Source organism: Anolis sagrei, chromosome X, assembly GCF_037176765.1.
Source record: "Anolis sagrei isolate rAnoSag1 chromosome X, rAnoSag1.mat, whole genome shotgun sequence".
NCBI classification, from domain to species: domain Eukaryota; kingdom Metazoa; phylum Chordata; class Lepidosauria; order Squamata; family Dactyloidae; genus Anolis; species Anolis sagrei.
This window is the reverse complement of record NC_090034.1, coordinates 74,387,038-74,408,786: the sequence shown is the minus strand read 5'-3', so window position 1 is coordinate 74,408,786 and position 21,749 is coordinate 74,387,038. Positions and strand designations below refer to the sequence as shown.

The following is a 21,749-nucleotide window of genomic DNA, read 5'->3' as shown; positions in this document are numbered from 1 at the left end:
AATATCTCTCTTGAATTGTGGTGCCCAGAATTGGACACAATATTCCAGGTGTGGTCTAACCAAAGCAGAATAGAGGGGCTGCTGGCTGTTGTATTGCATCACACGTCAGACACTTCTCAAGTGTCTAGGCCTGTGTGATGTTTCGGTGAATAAGGCGTGCAGATCCCAGTAACGTGGCCTTTTGCAGCTGGCAGATGGTAATTTTGTCAACGCCGATTGTGTTTAAGTGCAGGCCAAGGTCTTTAGGTACTGCACCCAGTGTGCCGATCACCACTGGGACCACCTTTACTGGTTTGTGCCAGAGTCTTTGCAGTTTGATTTTAAATCCTCATATCATGTCAACTTTTCTAGTTGTTTCTCTTCAATCCTGCTGTCGCCTGGGATGACAACATCAAGAATCCATACTTTGTTTTTTAACACGATTGTGAGGTCAGGAGTATTGTGCTCCAGAACTCTCTCTGTCTGAATTCAGAAGTCCCAGAGTAGTTTGATGTGTTCATTTTCTGTAACGTTTTCAGGCTTGTTGTTGTTATTATTATTATTATTATTATTATTATTATTATTATTATTATTATTTACTACATTTATACCCTGCCCTCTCTCACCCCGAAGGGGACTCAGAGCAGCTTACAGGTTATATGTACATACAATATATTATATTATTAGCATAGCACAATATTAGCATTATATATTACTATATTGTACTATACCACTATACTGTAATATTATTAGTAATATATCATACATCATGAATATTATGATATAATAGTATTAGTATTAGTATTATATTGTATTACATTATAATATTATTAGCAATATTATATGTATAAACAATATATTATATTATTAGCATAGTACTTGTGCGCCAGTTGCGCCCGTACCTTGGGAAGTCGGATCTGGCCACAGTGGTCCACGCTCTTGATACATCCCGAATAGATTACTGCAATGCACTCTACGTGGGATTGCCTTTGGAGACTGTTCAGAAACTTCAATTAGTCCAACGGGCGGCAGCCAGTTTACTTACCGGAGCGTCATACAGGGAACATACCACCCCTCTGTTATGTCAGCTCCACTGGCTGCCGATCCAGTTCTGAGCACAATTCAAAGTGCTGTTTTTGACCTACAAAACCCTATACGGCTCCAGCCCAGCGTACCTGTCTGAACGTATCTCCTTCTACGTCCCACCTCGGAGTTTAAGATCTGGGGAGGCCCTGTTCTCGGCCCCACCTCTATCACAAGTGAGACTGGCGGAAACGAGGAGCAGGACCTTCTCGGTGGTGGCCCCTCGCCTGTGGAATTTGCTTCCCGGGGAAATTAGGTCATCGACATCCCTCCTCTCTTTTAGAAGGAAACTAAAAACATGGATATGGGACCAGGCCTTTGGGTAACCTGGCAGACAGACAAAGGACAATGACGACTAGAACTGGATAAGATTATGACAATGCGGAATGAACTTACAGATTTTGAGCTTGGCAAACGTTGATCACTAGATTGGTTTTTATTAGTTGTACTGTAAAGCTGGATTGTTTTAATTGTTTTATAATTGTTGCTGCTATGTATTTATCTTACTATGTGTATTGATGGCATCGAATTGTGCCTTTTTTAAGCCACCCTAAGTCCCCCTTCGGGGGTTGAGAAGGGCGGGGTAGAAATACTCGAAATAAATAAATAAATAAATAAATAATATAGTAGCATTATATATTACTATATTGTACTATTATTTATTTATTTATTTATTTATTTATTTAAAACATTCCTATTCCGTCCTTCTCACCCCGAAGGGGACTCAGGGCGGAGCACAGCATATACACGGCAAACATTCAATGCCGGGACACAGATTCACAAACAATATATAAACATTAAAAACACATTTATCAAAATATTAAAATACACCATTTAAAACCATCCTAGTCATCCACGTTAAGTCTAATTGGCCTGGTCATCTTTCCTATTGCCGCTTTATTGCCCTGTCCCGAAAGCTTGGTCCCACAGCCAAGTTTTTACCATCCTTCTAAAGGACAGGAGGGAGGGGGCCGACCTGATCTCACCAGGAAGGGAGTTCCATAGCCGGGGAGCAATCACCAAGAAGGCCCTGTCTCTCGACCCCACCAATCGTGCCTGTGACAACGGTGGGACGGAAAGCAGGATCTCCCTGGTGGATCTTAATCTCCGCGATGGTTCATAGGGGGAGATGTGTTCGGACAAGTAATTTGGGCCAGGCCATTTAGGGCTTTATAGGCCAAAGCCAACACTTTGAATTGTGCCCGGTAGCAAACTGGCAGCCAGTGGAGCTGCCGTAACATGGGAGTTGTATGCTCCCTGTATGCCGCCCCAGTTTTTAACCTGGCCTTTCGTTGGACTATTTGAAGCTTCCGAGCAGTCTTCAAAGGCAACCCCACGTAGAGTGCATTGCAGTAGTCTATCCTAGATGTAAGGAGAGCATGGACCACCGTGGCGAGATGCGTTCGGACAGGTAATTTGGGCCGGGACCATTTAGGGCTATACAACTATTCTGTAATATTATTATATTAATGCAATATATTATTACATTAATTAACTCCCAAAATCTCCTCATCACCAACATTGGCACAGTAACTGTTCCAAGCTCAGGTCTGAGGAAGGTTTTTGGCATTGCAGGATCATCCCATCTCTTCTCTCCGCAGGATCCAGCCCTTCCAGTAAGTTTACGGCGTTCATCCGGGCCGTGTCTCCGGTCGTCTCCCTCTCACAGCCCATCCTCAAGCTCATCCAAGCCGTCTCCAGGTCCCAGTACTGTGCCCAGGTAAAGAGTCTCTAGCGACACCAAAATTGGCAAAATTCCCATTTCTTTCCGGGGTATTGAAATAGAAATAGCTAGCCTCTCCGCATACGCTACCTAGCATACTGGAAACAAGAGGCTTAGCTGAGTTTGTTGACTATTTCCATTTGAAATGTATTATGGGAACATGTTCTTTTGGAATTGGACGAATGTCTTTGCGATCCTTGCAGAAAGCAGTTTCCATGGCCACCTGGAGAGCATGGACAAGGTGTCCTGTATGTGAAGCTTTTCTGCCCGCTTTTGTCACATCCCAAGCTCCTCGCATCCTGTTGTTTACAGTTTTAGAGGCTTTTATTTTCATGGTTCATACGTTTGACTGCCCTCTTCAGTTCCCTCCCATAGACATTACTCTCTCAGACCCAGTCTTCCACCAGCAACAGAATGAGGTGGTAGAGAGTAGGCTTGGGCGATCCAGTTCGTTAATTTCGTAATTCGTTATTGATTCGTATTTAAATTAGCTTACGATCCAATATCGAGCCATGCAGGAATAGTGTGAGGAGTAATTAAGAATCGAAACAATTTTTTCCAATTTTCGTAATTATTTCGTAATTAACCCAAAATTCAGTTCTTGTGGGTTTTTTTGGGCTATATGGCCATGTTCTAGAGGCATTTCTCCTGACGTTTCGCCTGCATCTATGGCAAGCATCCTCAGAGGTGAGGTGAGATGCTTGCCATAAATGCAGGCGAAACGTCAGGAGATGGGTCTTGGAGGTACTGTTTTGCAGTGGCTCCAGTCATTCCTGGAGGGCCGGTCTCAGAAGGTGTTACTGGGAGACACCTGTTCAACCCCACAACCTTTGTCTTGTGGGGTTCCTCAGGGTTCAATACTGTCCCCCATGTTGTTTAACATCTACATGAAGCCGCTGGGGGAGATCATCCGGAGTTTCGGAGTGCGATGTCATCTGTACGCGGATGATGTCCAACTCTGTCACTCCTTTCCACCTGCTACTAAGGAGGCTGTCGAGGTCCTGAACCGGTGCTTGGCCGCTGTGATGGTCTGGATGAGGGCGAACAAATTGAAATTGAATCCAGACAAGACATAGGTACTCCTGGTCAGTCGAAAGGCCGAACAGGGTATAGGGTTACAACCTGTGTTGGATGGGGTCACACTCCCCCTGAAGACGCAGGTTCGCAGTCTGGGTGTGATCCTGGACTCATCGCTGAGCCTGGAGCCCCAGGTCTTGGCGGTGACCAGGGGAGCATTCGCACAGCTTAGGCTCGTGCGCCAGCTGCGCCCGTACCTTGGGAAGTCTGACTTGGCCATGGTAGTCCACGCTCTTGTTACATCCCGCCTAGACTACTGCAACGCTCTCTACGTGGGGTTGCCTTTGAAGACGGCTCGGAAGCTTCAGCTAGTCCAACGCGCGGCAGCTATGATACTAACAGGAGCGCAGGGAGCACACAACTCCTCTGCTGCACCAGCTCCACTGGCTGCCGATCTGCTACCGGGCTCAATTCAAAGTGCTGGCGTTGGCCTTTAAAGCCCTAAACGGTTCGGGCCCAAGCTACCTATCCGAACGTATCTCTGCCTATGAACCCACCAGGACTCTAAGATCTTCTGGGGAGGCCCTGCTCTCGATCCCGCCTGCATCACAAGCACGGCTGGCGGGGACGAGGGACAGGGCCTTCTCTGTGGTGGCCCCTCGGCTGTGGAACGCCCTTCCCATGGACATAAGATCAGCTCCGACGTTAATGGTGTTTCGGAAAAAGCTAAAAACCTGGTTGTTCGAACAGGCATTCAGATAAACGGTGCAATGAATATGATGAATATAGGAACGGAATTATAGACGACGAACTGGATCACGATTTTAGTTACGAGACGTTGTTGTGTTGTTGTTGATGTGCCATTATTGTATATTGTGCTTTCATGGTTTTTAAATCGTTCTGCTATTTTGTTATGACTGTTTTTGCTATGCTGTGAACCGCGTTGAGTCGCCTACGGGCTGAGAAACTGCGGTATACAAGCAAAGTAAGCAAATAAATAAATAAATAAATGCCTCTAGAACATGGCCATATAGCCCGAAAAAACCCACAAGAACTGAGTGATTCCAGCCATGAAAGCCTTCGATAACCCAAAATTTCTCATTACTTTATTTTTCATACCCTCACTCTATGCCACAGCAATGCATTGCCAGGTACAGCTAGTATATAATATAATATAATATAATATAATATAATATAATATAATATAATATAATATATAATAATAATATAATAATAATATAATATATATTATATTATATTATTATAATACTATTATATTATAGTATCGTATATTATTTATTTATTTATTTATTTTACTTTACTTGTATACCGCAGTTTCTCAGCCCAACAGGCGACTCAACGCGGTTTACAACAAGGATAAGAATCAATCAACGATATACAATTTAAAACCATAAAAGCATAATATACAATATTGACACAACAATAGACAACACAATGCATCTCATAACTAGATTCGTGATCCAATCCGTCGTCCAAATTTCCATTCCTGTATATTATATTATTATATTATATATTATATTACTATATTATTATTATATTATATTATAATTGTATATTATAATATAATATAATATATATAATATATATATATTATATATATATAATAATATATAATATATATATAATAATAATATATATATATATATAATATTATAATATAATATATATAATATAATATAATAAATTATTATATTATATTATATTATATTATATTATATTATTATAATAATATATAATATAATAATAATATAATATAATAATATAATAATATAAGGCGCGTCAAGCCAACCCTGGCCGAGACCGCCTTCCACCTGGAAACCAATGCCCTCACTGCGGAAGAAGATGCAGAGCAAGAATAGGGCTCCACAGCCACATACGGACCCACAAGAATATTGGAAGACAATAATCCTCGGAAAGCGAGGGATCGCCTAAGTAAGTAAGTAATAATATAATATAATATAATATATAATAATATAATATAATATAATATACAATAATATAATATAATAATATTATAATATAATATACAACAATATAATATAATATAATAATATTATAATATTATAATATACAACAATATAATATAATATAATATAATATAATATAATATAATATAATATAATATAATATAATATAATATAGTTGTTAGTTTTATCACACCAACAGTCAACAACAGAGGGAGAGGGAAGCTTCAGAAGTTCCCCCTGTCCCATTTGGAGGTTTTTTTAGCATATTGCGCAATCGCGCCTGCCGTTAACGAATCGATCCGTAATTTACGAAATTTCGGAAATTTCGAAATTTTGAAATCTTAAATTTCGGAAGTCCTCAGAATTTCGAAACGCTAGCGCACCCTAGAAACGAAACGAGTTTAGAACCAATTTTTTTCTTGATCGCCCAAGCCTAGTAGAGAGACCCACACAAATCAACACAAGGCTAATATGGACTGGAATTTATACCATTGAAAGGTATCCCCTTTGGGGAGATGAAGTGGGGTATTAATAATAATAACAATAGCAATAATTATTATTATTAATATTTATTTACTGCATTTATATGCTGCTTTTCTCCCCCGGGGGGACTCAAACCGGTTTCCAACATATTCATGGCAAAAATTAAATGCCTAACAAACATATAAAAAAATCTAGCGTAAGAACAACAGTAACATACAGTATAACTATTAATTATATTAAACCATACTAAATAAAAACAAACAACATCTGGATGTTTAAAACATGGAATTAAATACATATTAATATAAATGTTTAAATCACATAATCTAGAAACCAAAGTCCGAGGCCTTTCTAACTGCACCTAATCCCGTTCGTTTCTTGTATTGCTTACTTCCCAAAGGCTTGGTCCCACATCCATGACTTTACTTCCTTTCTGAAGACCAAAAGGGAGGGTGCTGATCTAATTTCATTGGGGATGCAGGCCACCACTGAGAAGGCCCTGTCTCTCGTCCCCACCAGTCGTGCCTGCGAGGAAGGTGGGACCGGAAGCAGGGCCTCCCCGGATGATCTTAACCTCCTAGATCAGTGTTTCTTAACCTGGGAGTCGAGATCCTGGAAGGGGGGTCATGAGGGGGTGTCAAAGGGGTCACTAAAGACCATTAGAAAGCACAGTATTTTCTGTCCATGGGGGTTCTGTGTGGGAAGTTTGGCCCAATTCTATTGTTGGTGGGGTTCAGAATGCTCTTTGATTGTAGGTGAACTATGAATCCCAGCAACTACAACTCCCCAAACTACACCAGTGTTCACATTTGGACATATTGAGTATTTGTGCCAAGTTTCGTCCAGATCCATCATAGTTTGAGTCCACAGTGTTCTCTGGATGTAGGTGAACTACAATTCCAAAACTCAAGCTCAAGGTTTTATAGTCCTCAAGGTCAATGCCCACCAAACCCTTCCAGTATTTTCTGTTGGCCATTGAAGTTCTGTTTGCCAAGTTTGGTTCAATTCCATTGTTGGTGGAGTTCAGAATGCACTTTGATTGTAGGTGAACTAGAAATCCCAGCAACTACAACTGGGACAAAATCAATCCGTGACCTTCGTGACCGCATTTCTGTATATGAACCCACACGATCTCTTCAATCATCTGGAGAGGCCCTGCTTGCACTCCCACCTCCATCGCAGGCGCGATTGGTGGGGACGAGGGAGAGGGCCTTCTCGGTGGTGGCCCCTCGACTCTGGGACTCACACCCCAAGGACATCAGACATGTCCCAACTCTGGCAGTCTTTAGGAGGAGCCTGAAAACGTGGTTGTTCCAGTGTGCCTTCCCAGAATAAGGAAAATCACAGCAATATGTCCCTAAATGCACTTTATCAATGATCTAGGATTGTCTGCATGCCCCATCTCTCTCCGAAATCCTATCCTAGTTATATATTTCACCTGGTCATGCTCAGCATTACTTTTTAAAATTTTAATTATTACATTTGGCCCAGCCATAGGTTTTTAAGTGTTGTTGTGCTATTGTTAATGCTTACTTCTTGTTTTTTGTTTATGAGTTTCATTTTATTGTTTTGTATTGCTGTTATTGTTGTTTTGCTGATGTATTGTGGGCTCGTCCTCATGTAAGCCGCACCCTTGAGGAGATGGTAGCAGGGTATTTATTTATTTATTTATTTATTTATCGTGTCAGTGCAACCAGTCGATTATATTACATTTCTAACAGAACAAAGCAAAAAAACCAAAAAAAAAAGCAGACAAAATACGAAAATTGTGAGTTTGGTAGTTGATTAAATGTCCTTTGACCTGTATCTGGCCACTTGGAGTGCTTCTGGTGTTGCTGCAAGAAGGTCCTCCATTGTGCATGTAGCAGGGCTCAGGTTGCATTGCAGCAGGTGGTCTGTGGTTTGCTCTTCTCCACACTCGCATGTCGAGGATTCCACTTTGTAGCCCCATTTCTGAAGGTTGGCTCTGCATCTCGTGGTGCCAGAGCGCAGTCTGTTCAGCGCCTTCCAAGTCGCCCAGTCCTCTGTGTGCCCAGGGGGGAGTCTCTCATTTGGTATCAGCCATTGGTTGAGGTTCTGGGTTTGAGCCTGCCACTTTTGGACTCTCGCTTGCTGAGGTGTCTCTGTAGATCTTTGAAAACTATTTCTAGATTTAAGTCGTTGACGTGCTAGCTGATACCCAAACAAGGGATGGGCTGGAGATGTCACTGCCTTGGTCCTTTCACTATTGGCTGCTACTTCCCGGCGGATGTCAGGTGGTGCAATACCGGCTAAGCAGTGTTATTTCTCCAGTGGTGTAGGGCGCAGACACCCCGTGATAATGCGGCATGTCTCATTAAGAGCCACATCCACTGTTTTAGTGTGGTGAGATGTGTTCCACACTGGGCATGCATACTCAGCAGCAGAGTAGCACAGCGCAAGGGCAGATGTCTTCACTGTATCTGGTTGTGATCCCCAGGTTGTGCCAGTCAGCTTTCGTATGATATTGTTTCCAGCACCCACTTTTTTAGCAGGGTACAAATAAAGATTATTATTATTATTATTATTATTATTATTATTATTCCCTCCCAACCCCACCAATATGCAAATTTGGGTGTTTCGGGCACGTGGGTGGGCTCTGGTTTTCCACTCCTTGCCAGCAGGTGCTCTCCTTTCCCTCTGACTATGGGGCAAAGGCCTGTCAGTAAACATGTCTTGCTGAGGAACACTTCAGCCCAAAGGAACAGCCCATCCCAGGCCACCCCAGGTGCTTCCACATGCAAAACTATGGCAAATCGGTCCAGGCATGTCGGGATTCCAGCTTGCGGTCCTTCTGCCTCAAAGCTGAGCCGTATTTACTTAAATGCCAGTCCTGCATTACATCAGAGAGCGTGCTCAGAGTGAATTTGCTGAGATTAGAAATACAATGGTTTTTTAAAATTACAGCACTATAGTCCCCCCTCCCAAAAGTCACACTTCCAAACTACAGCCCATCCACATTACAAAATTATAGTGCTACTATTCCACTTTAATCACTGTGGCTGGATTCCATGGAATGCACAAAAGGAGGCACAAGAGCGCTCCAGCTTATTATTATTATTTTCTATGTGCATACGTAATATCACAGCACACATGCACATTACTTTACTTTTACTTAGGCGATCCCTTGTTGGCCGAGTAGGATAGTCTTCCAGGATCAGTATTCTTGTGGGTCCGTTGGTGATTGTGGAGCCCAATTCTTGACCTGCATCTTCTCCCGTAGTGAGGGCATTGGTTTCCAGGTGGAAAGTGGTCTCGGTTGGCTTGGCGCGCCTTCCTCTTGGCACGTTTCTCTCTTTCACCCTCCGTTCGTGTCTCTTCAAATTCTGCAGCACTGCTGGTCACATCTGACCTCCAGCTGGAGCGGTCAAGGGCCAGGGCTTCCCAGTTCTCAGTGTCTATGCCAGAGTTTTTAAGGTTGGCTTTGAGCCCATCTTTAAATCTCTTTTCCTGCCCACCAACATTCTGTTTTCCATTCTTGAGTTCGGAGTAGAGCAACTGCTTTGGGAGACGGTGATCGAGCATCTGGACAACATGGGCGGTCCAGCGGAGTTGGTGGTGGAGGACCATCGCTTCAATGCTGGTGGTCTTTGCTTCTTCCAACACGCTGACGTTTGTCCACTTATCTTCCCAAGAGATTTGCAGGATTTTCCGGAGGCAGCGCTGATGGAATTGTTCCAGGAGTTGCATGTGACATCTGTAGACAGTCCACGTTTCGCAGGCATATAGCAGGGTTGGGAGGACAATAGCTTTATGAACAAGCACCTTGGTATCCCTATGGATGTCCCGGTCCTCAAACACTCTCTGCTTCATTCGGAAAAATGCTGCACTCGCAGAGCTCAGGTAGTGTTGTATTTCGGTGCTGATGTTGACTTTGGTGGAGAGGTGGCTGCCAAGGTAGCGGAAATGGTCAACAGTTTCTAATGTTACACCATTAAGCTGTATCTCTGGCATTGGAGAGGGATTGGCTGGGAACTGCTGGAAGAGCACATTGGTTTTCTCGATGTTCAGTTGTTATTATTGTGTACATAACAATACAACACACATGCCCACTAGGTTCTAGTATCTGTGATTTGTCTCTGAATATCGGGCTCTTCCCAAGGGCCTAGATTATTAGAGGTATTATTATTATTATTATTATTATTATTATTAATTGCCTAGGCAATTAGGGCCTAGGCAATTAGAGGTATTATTATTATTATTATTATTATTATTATTATTATTATTGGGTTGCTGTAGGTTTTTCGGGCTGTATGGCCATGTTCTAGAAGCATTCTTTCCGTACAACACACATGCACATTAGGTTCAAGTGTCTACAATTAGTCTCTGAATATTGGGCTCTTCCCAAGAGCCTAGGCTATTAGAGTTGTTATTATTATTACTATTAGAGATATATATTGTTATTGTTGTTGTTATTATGTACATAGCAACACAACACGCATGCACATTAAGATCAAGTGTCTGGGATTTGTCTCTGAATACCAGGCTCTTCCCAAGTGCCTAGGCTATTAGAGGTATGATGAGATAGATAGATAGATAGATAGATAGATAGATAGATAGATAGATAGATAGATTGTTATTATGTTGTTTTAATTAATGTTGTATTGATAGCTTTCAATTGTTGTTATATTGTAATATTTGTTTTTATGTTACGGCGTCGAATTGTTGCCAAGTGTAAGCCGTCCTGAGTCCCCCTTTGGGGGTTGAGAAGGATGGGGTAAAAATGCAGGAAATAATAAATGATAATAATAATTATTATGTACATAACAACACAACGCACATGTACATTAGGATCAAGTCTCTGGGATTTGTCTCTGAATATTGGGCTCTTCCCAAAGACCTACGCTATTAGAGGTATTATTATTATTATTATTATTATTAGAGATATATATTGTTGTTGAAGGCTTTCATGGCCAGAATCACTGGGTTGCTGTAGGTTTTTCGAGCTGTATGTTCTTCCCAAAGACCTACGCTATTAGAGGTATTATTATTATTATTATTATTATTATTATTATTATTATTAGAGATATATATTATTGTTGAAGGCTTTCATGGCCAGAATCACTGGGTTGCTGTAGGTTTTTCAGGCTGTATGGCCATGTTCTAGAAGCATTCTCTCCGTACATAACAACACAACACAAATGCACATTAGGTTCAAGTGACTGGGATTGATCTCTGAATATCGGGCTCTTCCCATGGGCCTAGGCTATTAGAGGTATTATTATTATTATTACTATTAGTAGATATATATATTACTAGCTGTGCCCTGCCACGCGTTGCTGTGGCCTATAGTAAAACTTATCAAAGTTGAGGTAGATATCTGGACTATTATGAAAGAGAGGTCCCTACCTATTCCTTCCCCCTTTTCCTCCCCCTTTCTCTACTTTCTTCCTTCTCTACCTCTTTCTTTCTTTCCTTCTTTCACTACTTGGTTTCATCCTTCTCTCTTTCCTTCATTCCCTCCCCCTTCCTTCCTTTGCCTTTCTTCCCTCCCTGTTTGCTTCCTTCTTTCACTTTTTATTTCCTTTTATTTCACCACCATCATAACAATAACAATAATGCAGTGCATTGCCTCTGGGACCTGACACCTCTCCCATTCCCCCTAAAAGGGTCTCAGAGGAACAATGGCATAATAATAATAATAATAGAAATAACAACCTTTACCCGCCACGTGTTGCTGTGGCCAATCTTCCCTCTTTCTCTCCTTCTTTCCCTCCCTCCCTCCCTCCCTCCTTCCTTCCTTCCTTCCTTCCTTCCTTCCCATCTTTCCTTCTCCTCTTCTTTCTCTATCTCTTTCCTTCCTTCCCCCTTTTTCTTTCTCTTCTGCTGTCTCTCTTTTCTTTCCTTCCATCTTTCCTTTTCTTTCCTTTTCTTCTTCCTCTAACTTTCCTTCCTTCCCCCTTTTTCTTTACCTCCCTTTCTCTTTCTTCCTTCTTTCCTTCCTTCCTGTCTTTCCTAGATTTTGACAGGGCGGAAAGGGGCGGTGTGGGGTTTGAAGGTGGCCTGAAGTAAAAGGAGGTAAGATTGGGGCAGGGGAGTGATGGAGCGTGGGGTTGCGTGTGTGTGTGCGGCGGCGGGGGGAGTGATGGAGCCTGGGGTTGCGTGTGTGTGTGCGGCGGCGAAGGGAGTGGGGTTGCGTGTGTGTGCGGCGGTGGGGGGAGTGATGGAGCGTGGGGTTGCGTGTGTGTGTGCGGCGGCGGGGGGAGTGATGGAGCGTGGGGTTGCGTGTGTGTGTGCGGCAGGGTGTGTGTGTGCGGGAAGCGGCGCGGCGGGGCTTGGAGTGGGCATGGTTTCCGCAGAGGGAACGTTGGCCGGAAGGCCATGTGCGCGCGCGATGGAACTTGCGGCTGGGCGCCAATGCGCATGCTCAGTTGTTTTGCCGTTTTGTGAGTGTGTTGTGTTGTTTTTCATTTTGAGTAGATATGTTTGTACCTTGTAGGTTGTGTTATGGGCATGGGAATTGTGGTTAAGTTTCGTTGGGGTTTTTTTGAGTTTTGTTGTTTTGCCGTTTTGTGAGTGTGTTGTTGTGTTGTTTTTCATTTTGAGTAGATCTGTTTGTACCTTGTGGGTTGTGTTATGGGCACGGGGATTTTGGTTAAGTTTCGTTGGGGGATTTTTGAGTTTTGTTGTTTTGCCGTTTTGTGAGTGTGTTGCTGTGTTGTTTTTCATTTTGAGTAGGTATGTTTGTACCTTGTGGGTTATGTTATGGGCACGGGGATTTTAGTTAAGTTTCATTGGGGGATTTTTGAGTTTTGTTGTTTTGCCGTTTTGTGAGTGTGTTGTTGTGTTGTTTTTCATTTTGAGTAGGTATGTTTGTACCTTGTGGGTTGTGTTATGGGCACGGGGATTTTGGTTAAGTTTCGTTGGGGGATTTTTGAGTTTTGTTGTTTTGCCGTTTTGTGAGTGTGTTGTTGTGTTGTTTTTCATTTTGAGTAGATATGTTTGTACCTTGTGGGTTGTGTTATGGGCACGGGGATTTTAGTTAAGTTTCGTTGGGGGATTTTTGAGTTTTGTTGTTTTGCCGTTTTGTGAGTGTGTTGTTGTGTTGTTTTTCATTTTGAGTAGATATGTTTGTACCTTGTGGGTTGTGTTATGGGCACAGGGATTTTGGTTAAGTTTCGTTGGGGGATTTTTGAGTTTTGTTGTTTTGCCGTTTTGTGAGTGTGTTGTTGTGTTGTTTTTCATTTTGAGTAGATATGTTTGTACCTTGTGGGTTGTGTTATGGGCATGGGAATTTTGGTTAAGTTTCGTTGGGGGGTTTTTGAGTTTTGTTTCCTCATTGGATGCCCCTAACAAATTTATATATATAGATTGTCGGAGGCTTTCATGGCCGGACTCACTGGGTTGCTGTAGGTTTTTCAGGCTGTTTGGCCATGCTCTAGAAGGCTTCTCTCTGTACATAACAACACAACACACATGCACATTAGGTTCAAGTATCTGGGATTTTTCTTTGAATATCGGACTCTTCTCAAGGGCATAGGATATTAGAGGTATATTTGCAGAATGTGTGCAGTTCCGAGAAGTGCTGCCTTCCTTCTGCAGCATGTGCATTGATGTTCTGTCCAAATGAAAGCTTTTCAAGTGCTTTTCAAGGTTTCTTGGAATGCCTCCAAGCGCACCAACCACTATTGGTACCACTGTTGTACTTGTTTGCCATAGTCGTCGCATTTCCATTTGTAAGTCCTTGTATTTTGTGATCTTTTCCAACTCTTTGTCCTCTACTCTAATTTAATGAATAAAATTTAAAAGTGCTGGACATGACAGGTGAAATGTATACGTTTTTAGAGGTAGGTGCGGTGTACAGACAATCTTAAATCTCTAATAAAGTGCATTGGGACATGATGCTGGGAGTTTCCTATTCTGGAAAGGCACACTGGAACAGCCACATCTTCAAGCTCTTCCTAAAGACTGCCAACATTGGGGCTTTTCTAATGTCCTTGGGGAGAGAGTTCCTGAGTCAGGGGGCTACCGCAAAGAAGGCCCTGTCCTTCGTCCCCACCAACGGAAATTCCAACTGGCCCATTAGACTAGTTGGAATTTCCTGGCCGTTTTCGAGGGCAGCCCCACATAGAGCGCATTGCAGTAGTCCAATCTGGAGGTGACCAAGGCATGGACCACCCCGGCCAGATCAGATCAGCTATTGCTCCCACTACTCAAGAGGGGGGACTCAGAGCGGCTAACGCTGGCAACAATTTGATGCCGCAATATCACAATATAACAACAATATAAAACCATAGAAACACAATAGATTAAAACAATAACAATTAATTATACAATAATAGCCATTTCCATTATCATAACAATCATTGTATGGTCCAATTCAATGTTCAAAGTTCTGTTGTGTCTGCTAGCCAAAAGTCTGGTTCCAAAATCACGATTTCAGTTTTCTCCTAAAGGAAAGGAGGGAGGACACCGATCAAATCTCACTGGGGAGTAAATTCCATAAGCAGGGGGCCACCACCGAGAAGGCCCTGTCCCTCGTCCCCACCAGATGCGTTTGCGAAGCTGGTGGGACCGAGAGAAGGGCCTCCCTGGTGGATCTTAAACTACAAGGCGTTTGGACAAGTAAGCTAGGGTCATATAGGGCTTTATAGGCCAAGACCAGTACTTTGAATTGTGTTCGGAAATGGACCGGCAGCCAGTGGAGTTGACATAACAGGGGGATGGTGTGCTCCAAACCTTTTGGGGGATCAAAGATGGAGAATAACAGCTGTAATGAAAACCATTCCCACTTTTGCTAATGGCAGGACTGGTGTGTTGTATTACCTGAACATTAGGGAGAACCTCTTGAACAGAATTGTTGTTCAGCAGTGGAACTCTCTGCCTCAGAGTCTGCTAGAAGCTCCTTCATTGGAGGCTTTTAAACAGAGGCTGGATGGCCATCTGTGGGGGGTGCTTTGATTGTGCTTTTCCTGGGTCTTGCCCAACTCTATGACTCTAATAGGGAATTGCCGGGCAAATTATGCTGTCCTGAACAGAGGTCTGCCCAGTAACCAAAAGCTGCAGAATGATGTACACACGGTTTGGGAGAAGGCAATTTCAAACGCAGTAATCTTCACAAGCAAATATGTCAGAGATCCATGGATTGCAGATGAGTCAGAACCTTAACAACAAAGCTTTCAGCATCTCTCCCAGGCTTTGCAATCAATGGGACTAGTGAGTCAGAGCTAACATAAATCCCATTGATTTCAATTCATCTGCTATTCTAAACATGACTGATACTTGATCGAACTTGCACTTTCAAAACAGCATGTTTAATTGTATATTTGATGTACACTTGCACTCTTGACTCTAATGAAAGTGGAAATATGTATGTATGTGTGTGGCTGGGGTGCCCATTTACACAGATATGCTCTCCCTTCCACAAATAGCTATAATTCCCACTATTCAGGAGACACCAATGGCTCTCCCTCCACTGACATTGCAGGTTATAGAGAGTGCCGTAAACATGTACAAGAGCCCTGCCAGTGTCCTCCACAAACATCATACCACCCACCACCTGAGTGAAGGTTTTCCTAAGGGGACAACTTCACCCTAGATTTCATGTGTTTCCTCTACCACAGGCATCCCAGTTTTTCTTACTCTCTCCATTGGTGTGGAATTTGCATGACCCCGCCCACTTTCAGAATCCTTTCAACAGACAAACAGAGGAATTGATCAGCAACTGAACATACTAGAGAGGTTTGGGAAGAATTGACCATGATTTATAGGAGTTGTAGGTCCTGGGATGTATAGTTCACTTGCAATCTAAGAGCACTCTGAACACCACCAATGATGGACCTGGAACTAACTTGGCACACAAAACCCCCATAGCCAACAAAACATACTGGAGGTCTTTGGAGGGATTTATAGGAGTTGTAGTTCACCTACATCCAGTGCGCACTATGAACCCAAACAACAATGGATCTGGACCAAACTTGACATGCATACCCGATATGCCCAAATTTGAATACTGCTGTGTTTGGAGGGGAATTGGCCTGGACAATTTGGAGTTGTAGGTACTAGGATTTATAGTTCACCTGTAATCAATGAGCAGCCATTAATCTTTTAACCTCTTTATCTTGTAGTTGCTCAATTATTTAGGAGTGGGTCAACAGGCCAGTAGGCCATGATGCTTTGTATTCATATATGGTTTTACTGTATGTGTATGATTTGTATGTTTTGCATGTTTTGATATGGTCAAAATTGACTAATCAATAAAGAATTGTTGTTGTTGAATACTGCTGTGTTTGGAGGGGAATTGGCCTGGACAATTTGGAGTTGTAGGTACTAGGATTTATAGTTCACCTGCAATCAATGAGCACTCTGAACTCCACCAAAGATGGAATTGGACCGAACTAGGCACAGAGAGCCAGCAAAAAATACTGGAGGTCTTTGGGGAAAATTGATTTGAGGGAGTTGTAGTTCACCTCCATCTAGAGAGCACTGTGAACCCAAACATCGATGGATCTGAACCAAACTTGGCACGAATAGTCAATATGCCCAAATGTGAACACTGGTGGGGTTTGGGGGAAATAGACCTTGGCATTTGGGAGTTGTAGTTGCTGAGATGTATAGTTCACCTACAAACAAAGAGCATTCTGAACCTCATCAATGACAGAATTGGGCCAAACTTCCCACACAGAAACCCCTTGACCAACAGAAAATACTGTGTTTTCTGATGGTCTTTGGTGACCCCTCTGACACCCCCACAAATAACTGATATGCTGAAATTTGATTAATGGAGGGGTTTTGTGTGTGTGTATGTGTGTGTGTGTGGGGTGTTACTGACTTTCCTTTCTGGGAGTTGTAGTTCACCCACAACCAGAGAAACTGGGACCTCCACCAATGACGGACCTGGACCAAACTTGACACACAGAACCCCCATGGCTGACTCAACCTACTGGAGGGGTTTGAAGGGACTGACTCAACATAGTGGGAGTTGTAGGTTACCCTACAGCCAGAGAGCACACAGAATCCCAGTGATGATGCATCTAGAGCAGTGATGGACAACCTTTTGGGCTTGGTGTGTCAAAATTTGCCAAAAACCTGAGCATAACTTGGGTGGGGTGTCAACTTCGAGAAAAAAACCCCATAATTTTGCAATATTTATAGTTTAAATAAGAAAAATGTATATTCCATGCTGAGTTATGGAGTGAACAATGCTCAAACGTGCAGATGTTAAATTTGTAGAGCCTTTTACAAATTTAAGGATGGAATTAGATTGGCTCTTATAAGGTGTACTTCACTGTATATGGCCGCACGTGGCTGCGTGTCATCAAAAATAGCCATGCTTGTCAGTGCTGACACGCATGTCATAGGTTCACCATCACGGATCTAGAGCAAACTTGTATGTGTGTATATATATAGAGGGGGGGAGGTGTGTTTCTTGATGTTCAGATTAGAACAATTTAGGTATAAATTATTATTATTATTATTATTATTATTATTATTATCTGCTTTATTTCTCCTGCAAGAGACTCAAAGCGGCTGAACATAAAAGCATCAGCATAGCATTTAAAATATACAAATACGCAAACATTAAAAAAGAGGCCAGGGCCCTATATCTTACATAATGATTGGTATCTATTCATTTGAGGAGCCAGAACCGAGGTCCAGAGGGGGATATCTCTGCATGATTGCTTTGCTTCTCATCTTGCTGATTCAAGATGTCCTTCCCCCTCCATCTTTCCTCCTCAGATTTTAGTTTTATGGAGCTGCGAGAAGCCACCGCCACAAAGCAGTAAATGGCCGCAGACGTCGGTTCCCTTGAGAGTGATCCACAGCAGCAACAAGGTAAACAGGCAGCTTTGCTTGTGCCGGAGAACAAGACACATCTCAGCGATGACACTGCCACTGAACCATAATGATCTTTGCCAGATGCTGGCAATTATTTTATTTAGATCCTGAGATTTTTTCCCCCGTATCACTTGCTTGCTTTGAAGTCTGCCGCCGTTGCCATAAGGACAACAAACAGTGACATTTTAAAGCATCCAGAACCTTATCACATTGGGTTGTACATTTCCGAGCCGCTTTGCATGGGATTCCCAAAAAGGTCGTCCCATCACACGACGTTTGTCCCCTTTCGTCAGCAGGAATCAGTTTGCAAAACGTCTCTGAAATGGAGTAACTGCGAACCGGATTCTAATTGTATTTCTTGACATTTAAAAGGGTTCTGAAGCTCTGCTTTTCTGTGTGATTGCATAAACTATGCATTTTATGCCTCTTTCGGGGTAGTGTATTGGGCAGATTCTGCTGACTATTTCCCTTTCGGTGGTTGTCAGGTAAAGACACGTGGAATTCGCAAACCAGTAATTGATGATCTTCATTTCCCCCCTTAATTTGTACTGAAATCTGCCCAATTTCTTCCCCCTAGAGATGGGAAGACCTGGGGAAAAAAGAGAAAATTGGCGGGGGACACACACACACACACAATTTTCCCCGTTTTTCCTAAAACCATTTTTTCCCCGGAAAAATTGAAAACAAAGTGTGTAGAATATGTGTTGTTGAAAGCTTTCATAGCAGGAATAACTGGGTTGCTGTGAGTTTTCTGGGCTGTTTGGCCATGATCCAGAAGCATTATCTCCTGACATTTTGCCCACATCAGAGGTTGTGAGATCTGTTCGAAACTAGGCAAGTGAGCTTTATATATCTGTGGAAGGTCCAGGGTGGGAGAAAGAACTCCTGTTGGAGGCAAGTGTGAATGCTGCAAAGGCCACCTTGATTATCATTTAATGGACTTGCAGGTTCAAAGCCTGGCTGCTTCCTGCCTGGGGAGAATCATAGTCTGGATGGCCATCTGTCGGGAGAGCTTCGATTGTGCTTTTTCTACCTGGCAGACATGGGGTTGAATTGCCCATGTGGTCTCTTCCAACTCTATTATTATTATTATTATTATTATTATTATTATTATTTAATTATTAACAATACTTTTGAGGCTGGATGGCCATCTGTCAGGAGAGCTTCGATTGTGCTTTTTCTACCTGGCAGACATGGGGTTGGGTTGGATTGCCCATGTGGTCTCTTCCAACTCTATTATTATAGAATCATAGAATCAAAGAGTTGGAAGAGACCTCATGGGCCATCCAGTCCAACCCCCTGCCAAGAAGCAGGAATATTGCATTCAAAGTACCCCTGACAGATGGCTATCCAGCCTCTGTTTAAAAGCTTCCAAAGAAGGAGCCTCCACCACACTCCAGGGCAGAGAGTTCCACTGCTGAACGTCTCTCACAGTCAGGAATTTCTTCCTCATGTTCAGATGGAATCTCCTTTCTTGTAGTTTGAAGCCATTGTTCCATGTCCTAATCTCCAGGGAAGCAGGAAACAAGTTTGCACCCTCCTCCCTGTGACTTCCTCTTACATATTTATACATGGCTATCATATCTCCTCTCAGCCTTCTCTTCTTCAGGCTAAACATGCACAACTCTTTAAGCTGCTCCTCATAGGGCTTGTTCTCCAGACCCTTAATCATTTTAGTCGACACATTCCAGCTTGTCAATATCTCTCTACAGTTGTGGTGCCCAGAATTGGACACAATATTCCAGGTGTGGTCTAACCAAAGCAGAATAGAGGGGTGACTTCCCTGGATCCAGACACTATGCTCCTTTGTTGGGAGTTGTCACCTGGCCCTGATTGTTTCCTGTCTGGAGTTCCCCTGTTTTTTGAGTGTTGCTCTTTATTTGGTGTCCTGGTTTTAGAGTTTTTTTTAATTCTGGTAACCAGATTTTGTTCATTTTCATGGTTTCCTCCTTTTTGTTGAAATTGTCCACATGCTGGTGGATTTCCATGGCTTCTCTGTGTATTAATGCTATAGTGTAGCTGCACCCAAAGCCTGAGACTCAGTGTTGGGAGGTGGGGTGGGGGGTCATAAAAATGTGTTTCTGTCTTTTGGATCGCTTCTCCAGTCCTCTCTTCTTTATTTCCTGAAGGTCAGTGACCGGTTTTTGCCTTACTCCGCCATCAAAACAGATGCAGTGCTGAGCCTGGATGAACACACCAGCCTCTCCACCAACGAGGTAAGGCAGTGCTATGAGACCCTTTCAACTTCTCACCAAAGGCAAATAGTTCAGAATATAGGAATGTGCCAAGGGGCAGCCAACCTCTTGGGCCGTGTTTTGCCCCTGGTCTGACGCCCAACAGCGAGGCTCAGCTCTTGCTCTGCCAATGAACTTACATGGGTTTCCCTGCAGGACGTATTTATTTATTTACAGCTTTTATATTCCGCCCTTCTCACCCCGCAGGGGACTTAGGGCGGATTACAGTGTACACATATATGGCAAACATTCAATGCCAATTTTTGACATACAAACATATACAGACATACACAGAGGCTATTTAACTTTTTCTGGCCGCCAGGGGAGCTGTCGCTTTCATCGTCCATCTGCAACGCTGATGAAGCACTTCCGCATTCCCCGCATGCTTCCCCGCTGGAATGCTCTGCTGGAGTCTTCTTTATGGCCTCATAAATTAGTTAATTTAGCCTCCCCACACTTTTAAGGTAGTACCTAATTTTACTACTTGACAGATGCAACTGTCTTTCGGGTTGCAAAGGTCGACAACAGGCTACACACAATTGGTTGGAAACCCACTCCAACCCTCCTCCTTTCATCGTCCATCTGCGACGCTGATGAAGCACTTCCGCATTCCCCGCATGCTTCCCTGCTGGAATGCTCTGCTGGAGTCTTCTTTATGGCCTCATAAATTAGTTAATTTAGCCTCCTCACACTTTAAGGTGGTACCTAATTTTCCTACTTGACAGATGCAACTGTCTTTCGGGTTGCAAAGGTCAACAACAGGCTGCACACAATTGGTTGGAAACCCACTCCAACCCGGGCTGGCTTTGAACTCATGACCTTTTGGTCAGAGTGATCTTAATGCAGCTGACACTCAGCCAGCTGCGCCACAATCCTGGTGCGCCACAATCCCGGTATTCATTATCAAGGAATTTCCCTACAGGAAATATTCCATGCACCAGTCTATTACTATTTCCACATCCATGTGGAAGCCAAATCAGATGTTAATGAACATGGATATTTCAGGTATTTAGAAAGTCTTTCCCTCAAGCGCTTAGAGCTGCATCTCTGATGGCACTTCCAGACAGCGTCAAAATGCGGGACATAGCATCACACTGAAGAACCTAGAGATTTTTAGAGAGGTCATCTTCTTAGACATCTCTAGGTCTTCCATCATGACTGGAGGAAGTAGACAATAGAGTCACATTGGAGGATCTAGACAGAACATTTAAATCAAATCCAAATGGGCACCAAATTGCAAAGGCTCAGTTAGGCTAGGCAAGCCATTACTTCGTCACACTAGAGAAAAAAATCCACTTAAAATCCGGTTTCTGCCTCCTGCAGAATTCTGGATTTTGTAGTTTAGTGAGACTGTTAAAGGCTCCTCCCTAAACTATAAACCCCAGAATTCTGCAGGAGACAGAAACCAGATTTTAAGTGGATTTTTTTTTCTAGTGTGATGAGGTG

The 21,749-nt window shown here is 42.9% G+C and overlaps 1 protein-coding gene across 1 annotated transcript in view; it reads left to right on the top strand.

Moving 5' to 3' along the window:
• Positions 1-21,749, top strand: part of EXTL1 (exostosin like glycosyltransferase 1) — a 167,934-nt gene that overhangs the window by 130,324 nt on the left and 15,861 nt on the right. The window contains exons 6-8 of the mRNA XM_060784459.2: positions 2,664-2,782; positions 17,971-18,066; positions 20,199-20,285. Coding sequence (XP_060640442.2) covers positions 2,664-2,782; positions 17,971-18,066; positions 20,199-20,285 — 302 coding nt within the window. The remainder of the gene's footprint in view (positions 1-2,663; positions 2,783-17,970; positions 18,067-20,198; positions 20,286-21,749) is intronic.